Source organism: Martes martes, assembly GCF_963455335.1.
Source record: "Martes martes genome assembly, chromosome: 1".
NCBI lineage: Eukaryota > Metazoa > Chordata > Mammalia > Carnivora > Mustelidae > Martes > Martes martes.
The window spans coordinates 47,182,235-47,194,020 of NC_137888.1; the positions used below are offsets into that span (position 1 = coordinate 47,182,235).

The window sequence follows — 11,786 nt, forward strand, 5'->3', positions numbered from 1 at the left end:
TTCACTTTTTAGGACTTGAAACTATTTTTTTGTCCTCTTTTCCTCACCATTTTATTCCCAAACTATTTTCACAAAATGACAGTGATGTTCCTCAATTCAGTTCTTCTTTCTCTTCTATACTATTTTTTTCCTAGTCCATTGGATATGGGTCATTTTGGGGTCACAGATCACTTTGAGTTATGAAAGCCACAGGCAGATGGGAAGCCATCATGGGTGGCTAGATGGGTGACTAGAGCCAAATTACTTAATCCCCCAGCTTTAGTTTCACCATCTATAAAATAGAGAAACTAACAGTACAAACGTGAAGCAGATGTTTTCGTGCCCCTCAGCCCACTTTGAAATCAGTCCAGCAATGGAGAAAAGTTCTGGGTAGCTGCTAGCATTCCACCTCAAGCATGCTGAGTTATGTAACTCTGCTCTTCTGCCTCAGGGCTTTCTCCAGTGGCAGCATAGCCTGAGCGTATCTGGAAATTCAAATTCCTGGGGACAACCCTGAACCAATAGTGGATGGCAGTCAGTGGATATCCTATTCCTTTTTTTTTTTTTTAATGATTTTATTAATTTATTTGACAGAGAGAGAAAGCACAAGTGGTGGGGCTAGCAGAGGGAGAGGGTGAAGCAGGCTCTCTGCAGAGCAGGGAGCCTGATGCAGGGCTCCATCCCAGGACCCTAGGATCATGACCTGACCCAAAGGCAGCCCCTTAACTGACTGAGCCACTCAGGTCCCCTGAATATCCTATTCCTGCGGATAACTCCGAGGCAGTCTACACTTTTTCTCAGAGGGTCCCTTACAGGATAAAGAGCCAGTTATATAACCAATTTACTATTCATCCTTCCTTCCTTATCTCACTCTCCCTGTCTTTATTTCTGCCCCCTCCCCCACATCAGATCATATTCCAAATAAACTACTTGTATCCATGCTCTGCTTTTAGGGGAACCTAAACTATGGCAGTAAACCTATCAGTTAGGATCCAAGCAGGGAAAAAAATGCATCCTTTAAGTTGCACAAATAAAAAAAAAAATTAGTAAAGGGAGCATTTATGCAGATGAGGTAGGGTTAGGAAAACAAAGGATGGTATAAAACCCAAGGGCTGGTAACGGTGGAGAGCCATTATTACCCCTAAGTCTGAGAGAGACTTGTCCTCCAGTGGAGGGATGAGGGCAAGGACGAGTGTAAAGCAAGCAGGTACATCCAGGAGAACACTTAGGAGGCACTCGCTTCGCTTTCAGGTTCATCCAAGTACCAGCCTGAGAGTGAGTGCCTCTTTAAATTTTGTATCCTAGACCTCTGCTTGTGACAGCCTAGTCCCAGCCTGGAAAAGATAACAATACAGGGAGTCATTTTTCTCTCATCCTTTGATTTCTTACTGATGTCTCCAACTTGCTGAACCCAAATCTGAAATCAGGGCTTAAGGAGATTTACATCAGCCTTCTAAGTGACAGAAGGGTAGAGAATGGTAAATGGAAAATACCTGATCCAGAAGAGTAGCTCATGGAGCTATGACAATTAGATAAATTAAGACGTAAAGTGCTTAGAAAGGTACTTGAATCATGCTGTTGTTGTTACTGCTATTATTATTGTCCACATGATGCAAAAGTTTAAATATGTCATCAGGGGTTCATGGACTCCCTAAGGTACATATATAGACTGGGTTCAAGGACAAAGAACCCCTGTTTTCATTAAACTCTTTTCATTGTATGGTGAGCCTTCACAAAACAGCCTTTAAACTTTTTTTCCCCCTTCTAATCCAGTCTTTCCCAAACTTTTTACATCATGGCACCCATAGAAGATAGCAATATTTCTTCAACACTGGAGTGAAGAGATGAGGCTACCTTCAACATAAAGTAATTGGCCCAGGGAATTGTCTCTAAGACTAGGGAATCAGTAACCTAATATACCCATACCAGGTGGAAAGCTCCACTCAAATTTATCATCTAATCTAATCATCTCATCTAATCATCTAATTCATTCCCTTTATGAGCAAAGCGAAGCCCACCAAGATTAAATGACATGTCCAAACAATATGTCAATCAATATCCATTGACAAGGTAAAATTCAAGTACCACATCCTTTATGAAGAGTGCACTCTGCTGGGAAGTGAATGCTTCCTCTTGTAAATTCTCCTAATACTCGTTTAGAAATCATACAGAAAGAAGAAGAAGATAAAGATCTGTTTCAACCTGAGCTTCTCCATGTTAGATGAAGTAATCAAATACTGGGGTACAGAATTTTACAACAGAAGAGTTTCTAAAGTAGGATGTCAATTCACTGATCAATAGAGCAGTTAAATGGATATACAACTTAGGCTGGCTATAAGCTTTTTTCTGTAAAAGACCAGGTATAAATACATTAGGGACACAGTCTCTGTTGCATGTTTCTTTTCTTTTCTTTCTTTCTTCCTTACTTCCTTTCTTTCTGGTTTTTGGCTTTATTTTGTTGTTGTTGTTTTTCAGCAGTGCATTGAAAATGTAAAAACTATCTTTACTTACTGGGTGATAGGTTGCATTTGCTGGGGGCATTAGTTTGCTGGCTTTTTATATCTGTCACCAGAAAGGAAGCTGACTTGGGAAACAAACTTAACAGGTTGCTTAGTAAGTAAAACAATCAGAATAAAAGAAGCTCAAATTCAGTCAGGCAATCTATATATTGTCAGTGTCTATGTGTGCCAGGTACTGTTTGTGGTCCTAAGGTCACAGTGGTGAATAGGAAAGATGAAATTCTAATCCCCAAGGAGGTGAGTGGGTGTGTGATAAGAGATGAATAAAGTATTTAAGAGGAGTGACATAATGATTCTGACTACTTTCTGTGTGGAAGCAAGACTGAGGTGGGACAAGAGAAAAAAAGAGAAAAACAGATTAGAAGACTATTACAGTGGCTCAGAAGAGAATGATTACCTCAGACCAAGGCTGTAGTGGTGGAAGTCATGAGATGGTTAAATGGCTAGATTTGGGATATATTTTGGAGATAGATCCCTCCAAACTTACCAATGAATCAGATGACGACAATGCAACCAGGAGGATGGTACTCACATTTACTGAAGTGGAAGAGGTTAGAAGGTAAAAGGGGGTTGGGATCCAGGACACAAAAGGAAGACTGATCCTGGGATAATATCAGGAATGGTGGGAAAGGGAAATCATATGGGAAAGACAGCAGAACTGTCTGGAAGCTTTGAATGTTGTTTGAGATGTTGGGTCACTAATTGGAATTCTTAGTGAGTTCTTACATAGCACTTAATTTAACTCTACTGAAAATGTCTTTTCCCTCTAAGTGAATTTTCCCTTATCTTTTAAATTATGTAAATAAATACTATTAAATGCCACAAAAATATATCTAACATGTTTATAAATTATAAACCATAAGAATTTAATGCATATCTATGAACTCTCTACTTTATCTAACTTGGATATTTGCCAGTAAGTTATATTTACCTTTGTTCTTCTTAATCCCATCTCCTGGTTACTCCATATCCTAAATTTTGTGTTTACTGTTCTCTTTCTTTAAAATCACATATGTACTTTTGACCTAAACAATTTTTGGTTTTCCCTGTATTTGAACATTATAAAATGGCATCTGACATTTTTAAACTCAGCATTATGTTTCCAAAATATACCTACGTAATTACGTGTGTTGATTCATTTCCTATGCTTAATTGTATGGCTATATTATAACGTAGTTATCCGTTTTCCTATACAAACATATTTCGGTTGTTTCCACTTTTTTGCTATTACTAACAATGCTGCTGTGAATGTTCTGTAGTATCCAAGCGTTTCCCAAGTGTGTATATTTAAGAGTGGAAATTGCTGGATCATGAGGTGTGTAGTTTTACTTCTATAAGATTGTGCCAAATTGCTTTTCCAAGTGGTTATTACCAATTTACATTCACACCACTAAGGTGAAGGAATTCCCACTGATGCATGTACTCTCTAGAATTTGGTAATGTCAGACTTTCTTAATTTTGTCAATTTACTGCATGAAAAACAGTGTCTCGTTGAGGTCTCTTTTTTATTTTCCAGGTTAGTAGGAGACAGAACATCATTTAACCTGTTTATTGGTCATGACACTTCCTCTTCCATGCTCGTATTTCTTACCTAACTTTCCTTTTCCATAATCTATCAATCCTATCTCTGCCACTTCACGCTGGAATTGTAAGACAAGAAATACTGTAGATTTTTTACCTGTAGTTAAGCAGCAACTGACTCGCTCCTCTTGTTTCAGAGGTAAAGGAGACCGAGGACTCTGAGCCTCCGGACCACTAAAGTCTTTTGGTGAGCGAGCCCTTCCGGACCAATCAAATTTTCTTAACTCATACGGTCTAAAAAGAGCGGTACACAGATCTACAGCAAAGGCTCAACATTCATGGTCATGAATCTTTGCGCACGTTTCCCAGGAGCAAACTGTACACACCAACTCCGCAACGCACACAAACGAAAACACAACCACGTGCTCTGCTCTTCTCCCGCGGCATGAGTCCTTTGAAACCGAGTAGAGAAAAATTGTCTTAGCATCCTGCTTCACACTTTCGTCAATAGTTTTTCGACACACACACAAAAAAGACACAAAAAGTTTTGAAAGAAGTTATTTAAAAAGATAATAATCTTTGGGGGCGTTTTCATTTTCTTGTCTTTATGCTTTTGTGAAGATTTATTTTGAGTTACCTGCCAGAGCCTTTTCATGAGCACTTGTGTGGAAACTGCGACGAGATGAGCGCATGAGACCGGGAGGCGGGGCGGAGGTGTGACGTCATCGCCGCGGGGCGGAGGCGACGGTGTCTGAGGAGAGGTTCCTCGTGCTGGTTGCCAACTCTGGCCTCTCCGCTTAGAGGCAAGGAGAATACCTGCCACTGTCCGCTTTCCCTTGGTGGTCCGCTCACAACTAGTCCCACTGGAGATGGCAGACGACCTTGGAGACGAGTGGTGGGAGAACCAGCCTGCAGAAGCAGCCAGCAGCCCAGGTATCCACTCTGCCCGCGCGGCTGCGGGGCCTCCCCTGACCAACCCCCCCACCCCCACCCCCTGCGTCCTTCGGTGAGCCTCTGCCCATGCCAGCCTCTGGCGGTCACGGTGTATGGCCCCGCGGTGGTGTGCCCAGCTGTGGGAGCGCGCGAGCGTCGGGAATGAAGTGGTGCGGGAACCTTATTACAAGGTGAACAGTGTGACTTCAACTCAGGTCTACTCGCCTGTCAGGAAAGATCCTGAAGAAAAGATTTTCCTTTTACGTATTTCTTAATAGGTAGATTTTTCGTGAATTCAGGGAGTTTGCGCGTAGTGGTTAAAGGTAACTCCTGGATTAGATTCAGACTGCTTCTGCTCAAATCGAGACTCTGGGGCACCTGGGTGTCGCAGTCGTTAAGCATCTGCCTTCGGCTCAGGTCATGATCCCAGAATCCTGAGACCGAGCCCCGCATGGGGTTCCCTGCTTGGGATGGGGCGGGGGGAGGGGTGGAAGCCTCCTCTTCTTCTCCCACTCCCTCTACTTGTGTTCCCTCTCTGGCTCTCTCTCTCTCTGTCAAGTAAATAAAATCTTAAAAAAAAAAACAAATGGAGACTCTGGCCCCACTAATACTGCTTCGGCTCCCTTTCCTCAACTATAAATTACGGATAATAATGCCAATTTCATAAGATTATTATGAAGATTAAATAAACATAATACAAATGATGCACTTTAGCACAGTACTTGGCACAGAATATGTGCGAGGTAAATATAAGCTATGGTTTTTCTTGCTATCATCATCTTGTTATTTGAACTGTTAAAGCCTGAAGGAGGTTTAGAAACCAATCATCCTTTTGAACTCAGCCATTTTACAGAAGAGAAACATGAGACCTAAAGGTATCAAGTAACTTCACAAGCTCACGTAGCTAGGTGGTGTCAGAAACAAGACCAGAATTTAGTTAACTCAATTCAAGCAACTTACTATGCTAAGTGTACCTACTGCTAATGTGGTGGATATTTTATCTTTAAGTAGGTGGCATTTAGTAACTGCTCACCACAGGCTGACTTTGAACCTTTCAAGTTCCATGAGGCTTAGTATACAATTATGTTTTTTAATCGTTCTTCAAAGTCTATCTCTCTTCTCTACCAGATTCTAAGATATTTTTTAGGAAAAAAAAAAGCAAAGTCTGGCCCATGTCATATAGTCCACCAGGCACTGCACATGATTGACACTTGATACGTACTTGCTGCAAACATTAATTTTGAAATATGTGTTGTGAAGTATCCATTAAAGCTGCAAAATTCTACAACATTGTTTCCAGAAGAGTTGCCTTCAGGTACAAACTGAGTAGATGTCATTTTTTAAAAAGGTAGCCAGTGTAATACTTCCTCCAGTAAACTTCCTGACTTTGTTGCTACTTTGTTTCTAAGAAATATTTCTTGCAGGCTGTAGTGTTACACATTTACTTTGATAACCCTTCCCCCCTCAACTCAGGTGTTTAGGCTATATTTTATTATGTGATTTAAGTATAGAAATCGTTTAAGAAATAACTGAATTCCTTTTGAGTGGTAAAGGGGATCCTATTTCTTGATTCTAGCATTGCCTCTTGCCCATTACTGGCCATGTCTCTCAAGTAAGTCACCCTTTAGAAGGAAAGAAATTAACGTGTATTGAGTGTCTTTAATATGCCAGATATTTTCATAAACATAAATTCATTTAATCTTAATAATGTGTTTAAAAGATAAGTATTACTTTCATTTTTATAGGTGAGAAACAGAAAAGTTCAGTAATGTTCTTAGAAACACACAGCAAAGAAGAGATCTGGGAAGAGATTACACAAGTATGCCTGAGTTTCAAAGTCATACTTTATCCACTATTACAATGTGTCTTTACTGGGCCTCAGTATCATGATCAGTAAAATGAGGTGTCCTTAGAGATGATCTTTTTAAGGGTTTTAACAAACCAACTGTTCTAAACATTGGATTTATAGCATCCTTCATGTAAGTTACCAGGATTCCCATCAAGATAGTATGTTAGAGGCACCCTGCTTCTTAGATTCCTTCTAACCTAAGGTTAACATTTGAAAATTGCTGACTTTAAATGTATCAGGGGAATTTGCTTTGTTAACTGCTTCTAAGTATACTGAGCATATAAGCTTCTTTGAGATATGCTTGATTATTTTTCAGTGATTTGCTAAATAATCTGTATGGTATTTCTAATTCAGAAAAAAAATCACAACCAAACCAATTCAGATTTCCTGATTCTACCTATGTTAATGGGGGAAAGATCAGCCTAAAATGTGTGAACTGTATTTTTGTTTTGAAAGTCATGGGAGAAATAGTGCCTTAAGTTAGAGAAAGGAAAGATAGTTATAATGATGCCTTTATTTCTGTTGTGTGCTATGCTACTTGCTTATAAAAGTAAACATCTTTCTTTACCATCTGTTTTCCATTCACGCTTATGGTAGCAAGAAGCATTTAGCCATTTTAACAATCTACATCTATAACAAAGGCTCAGCATTCATGGTCATGAATTCTTATGCATGTTTTCTGAAAGCAAACTGTACAAACATACAGATTTCCAAACACTAATACACACTATGTAAAACATCTGTCTAACATATCCGGCTATCTACTTATTGTCTAAGGAAATGTAATTCAGAGACTCTTACTAAAGCTCTCGATCTTAATCTACATATGACCCTTTTTTGCATACATCTTATGACTATTCAGAACTTCCACTCTTGTGCTAGAATTCTGCATTTTACTGGAGCCCAACATGGGACCTGGAACCTGGTGTTTGAGAGATATTAGCTGAATAAATGTATGCATGCTGCTAGATGTACAGAGTTCTTGGTGATCATGTATGTAGATAGACATATAATTTCTCACCCAATTAAATACTTTTAAGAATGAAAGGCCATGCTATTAGAATTTTTCTGGGACTGTCCTAGTCTACCTGGGATGTCACCCTATTGACATCATTGTTGGTGATTAGAATCATGGTCCAGGATAAGACCACTGAGAGTTGTGTGTGCTGAAGAGTATTCAGCCAGTGTGCTCAGGTAACAGAGTCTAGGAGTCATCTAATGGCATCTGACATTTCATTTTACTTATTTCCTTATTCCCTGCATACCTTAAGAAATTATTTGAGGTTATTTATAGTAAATGATACATGCATTAGAATCATAGTTGCAAAACCTTAATACTAAAATGAACAGATACAATACCCGAGGTTTCATGTAGTTGACCAAACTGGGCACTTTCTCAGTGTTGCTTGAAAACTGAGAATGTCATTCCCAGCAAGGATTTTGTCACTTATGGAGCAGAGCCAAGAGTTTTTGCAGTTGGAGTTGGTCACTTAATCATTCACTTACTGAAGAGAATATTGATTGTTTTCCCTTTTTATTCTAATAATATGCCTCTTAAGTTAGCAAGTCAAGTGTCCAGCAGGTAGCAGGGTGTATGAATCTGGAGCTCCAGGGTTGGGTCAAGGCTAGAGATAAGAGATTTAGGAATGACTGGCACATGTATAGCTTAGTTTTTTGTGGGTTTTTTTGTTTTTGTTTTTGTTTTTTAAGTTTTTATTTATTTATTTAGAGAGAAAGTGCCCAGGGAAGGGACAGAGGGAGAGAGAAAGAAAATTTTAAGCAGAGTCCCTGCTGAGTGCAGATCCCGGCAAGGCTTGATCTCATGACCCTGAGATCATGACCTGATCTGAAATCAAGAGTCAGACACTCAATCAACTGAGCCACCCAGGCACCCCTACAGCTTACTTTTAAAGAGGATGTTTTAGCAATCTGCCAAATTCTCAGCCTCTGTTTTTTTGAAGAGGGTTTTGCGTGTGCTTCCCTAGCTTATTCTGAATATTTGATTCATCTCTTACCAAGCATCTAACTAGAAAACTGAAGTGTGAACACACTTCTATGTACGTATAAGGAGACTGTAGATAATAACGCTAACCAGCATTTGTTGAGTGGTGGTTGTGTGCCAGATACTGGCACATAATATTTTGATTGCTTTATGTGTATTAGCTCATTTAATCTTCACAAGTACACCATGATGTATTTACTATTATTCCCATTTTACAGGTGAGGAAATTGAGGCACTAAGTGGTTAGATGATTTGCCCAATGTTATTTAGTTGGTAAGTGGGGAGGCTGGGATTCATAGGCAGGCAATCTGAAACCAGTCTGTGCACTTAAATTTCTCAAAGATAATTATTCTGATTATCAATGTTAAGACTCTCATCTCTAAAATAACAATCCTTTATCAATTAAAAAAGGCTCATAGTTTATAAACCATTTTGTTTATTTATATACATCATTGTTATCAAATTGTGTCTATTAACTCTTACTCTCCTAAAATTTACTCTTCTAAAGAACATTGATTAGTCAGAGATACAAGCGGACTGTATCATTGGGCTTTGAGAATAATCTTTGCCAGGAAGTCAAACTTCATCCTAGAGCTCAAGACTCACACACCTGGCTGTCTTCTTGAAGTCTGCTTATTTACTAGAATGTCAAATGCAAATGAAAGAAAACAAAGCCCTTACTATCTGGTCTATCAAGTCTTTAGCTCTAAGACATCCTGAATGCTTTTTTTTCCATTTTTTCTCCTCTGTTACCCTTCAGAGTACATGTTATCATCTTCATCTTTCTTAACTACTGCAGTAAACTCCTAACAGGGCTCCCATTTCTGTCTTGTTCCTCTTTGGACTGTTCTTCAATTAGCAGGCTGAGTGATCAGATCTCATTCCTGCCCAAACCCTTCAGTGGCTTCATCTGACACATATAATACAACCCAGGTTACTTATCAGGACTGATGTCTGCCACATCTACTATTTACTCCCCTCTAATTTATGTTCTTCCATCCACACCAGACTTTATTTTGTGCGTCAACAAGGCAACTTCATTCTGTCTTAGCCCTTTACAGTAGGTGTTCCTTTTTCTTTCTGGGCTCTCCTGTATTTCAAATGGCTAGCCTTTTCTTAGAACATTAAGACCTCAGCCAGTCTAGAGTAGCCATCTAGTTGGTCTATTATATCATCATATTATGGTAATTCTCAGCAGGGCACTTATCACCAACTGTTATTTGCCTTGTTAAATGATTACATTTGCTAATAGATTACATTTCCTTGTTAAATTATTACATTCTGGTATGATCCCCCACACTAGAATGTAAGCCAAATGTGAGCAGGGATTTGTTTATCTAGTTCTTTGCTGTATACTCAGTGCCTAGAGTAGTATCTGGGTCCTTAGAAGGCACTCATTTAAGAATTTGTTCATTAAGTAATTGATTGTTAATGTTTCATAGCCACATCTTGAAGACCTCAACATAGGAGTTCCACATCTAGAGAAATTTTGTTCACTGGAAGAATTGTCAAAATCTTGCTCAGGTTTTTGACAGATTTGACAGGCGCTGCTTCTCTCTTTCTGAAAATACATTGAAAATCCTTGTTATATAACTCTGTATACTAACCTTTTATTCTAACCATATTTGAATTTAGTTTTATAAATTTTGTTTTGAAAGGGGAAAACAGACTTTTGCTTTATAAAGAGCTGATAATTCTTTGTGGTGACAGCTTTTGTTACTTAGAATCAATGTAATTGGTCATTTTGTTTGAGATTGCTGAAATGAGCATTTAAAAGTTTTTGTCGTTCTTGTATTGTTTTATATCATCTCCTTCAAATCACATTGCTTTATCTATGCCGAATTCCTCCTAGAAATGATTAAGTAGGGTAATATCTTGGATCTTTTTAACCTGAATAATTCAAGTGTTTGGTTTCTTCCCCTCTTCTTATACCAAAGTTAGACCTTTACAGTATTAATTTTACCTATAGGCAGCCATGCATAGTAGATGTAAAGTAGTAGTAAAACATTGTCTGTGCATATAGAATTCAGACTTGGAATATTTGTAGTACATTTTGATAACATACAACAGAGAATCAACTTCAAAATCATTTATTGAACTCTCATGCTTAGCCTTACTTTACACACTGGTGAATTAGAGGATGAAACATATGCTTACATTGTGGAATTTATACATCAGTTTGGTTCAACCAAAATGCAAGTATTATTTTTTTTAATATTTTTATTTATTTATTTGACAGAGAGAGATCACAAGTAGGCAGAGAGGCAGGCAGAGAGAGAGGAGGAAGCAGGCTCCCTGCTGAGCAGAGAGCCCGATGCGGGGCTCGATCCCAGGACCCTGGGACCATGACCTGAGCTGAAGGCAGAGGCTTTAACCCACTGAGCCACCCAGGCGCCCCGCAAGTAGTATTATTTTGACAGATGTTCAAGAGGGATGCCTGGGTGGCTCAGTCGTTAAGCATCTTGCCTTCGGCTCAGGTCATGATCCTAGTTAGGGTCCTGGGATCGAGCCCCTCATCAAGCCCTGCATCGAGCCCCGCATCGAGCCCTGCATCGGGCTCCCTGCTCAGCAGGAAGCCTGCTTCTCCCTCTCCCACTCTCTCTATTTCTTTTCCGTCTCTCACTGACTCTATCTCTGTGTCAAATAAATAAACAAAATCTTTAAAAAAAAAAAAAAAGACAGATGTTCAAGGGCAAAAACAGGGACAGGGTAAATTTTAAAACGTGAGAGGAAGAGAAGAAGAAAGAGCACATGCTGCATCAATAGTCAGTGTTCTGTACTTGAAGACTGTAACAAATGGACCCACAGATAACCTTCATGGACTACTTTTACTTTATTTATACAATTTCAGTAATTCTTACAAGTGATTAAACAAGTGGTTCTTGACAACAATTTTAAGTGTTTAAAAGTACAAATTTATACATCTTTACCCAAACATGCACAGTAGTTCTGCTATAGTTTTGCCAAATGTCTATGAATCTCT

The 11,786-nt window shown here is 39.1% G+C and overlaps 1 protein-coding gene across 3 annotated transcripts in view; it reads left to right on the plus strand.

Annotated features, from left to right (window-relative positions):
* The first annotated feature begins 4,735 nt into the window (after positions 1–4,735).
* The window catches only part of CMSS1 (cms1 ribosomal small subunit homolog), a 382,791-nt gene continuing 375,740 nt past the window's right edge, over positions 4,736–11,786 (plus strand). Inside the window, exon 1 of one of the 3 annotated variants that reach the window (XM_080829350.1) lies at positions 4,736–4,952. In XM_080829350.1, coding sequence (XP_080685476.1) covers positions 4,889–4,952 — 64 coding nt within the window. In that variant the 5' untranslated portion in view covers positions 4,736–4,888. The remainder of the gene's footprint in view (positions 4,953–11,786) is intronic. The other 2 variants (XM_080829347.1, XM_080829348.1) reach the window with 2 other exon arrangements.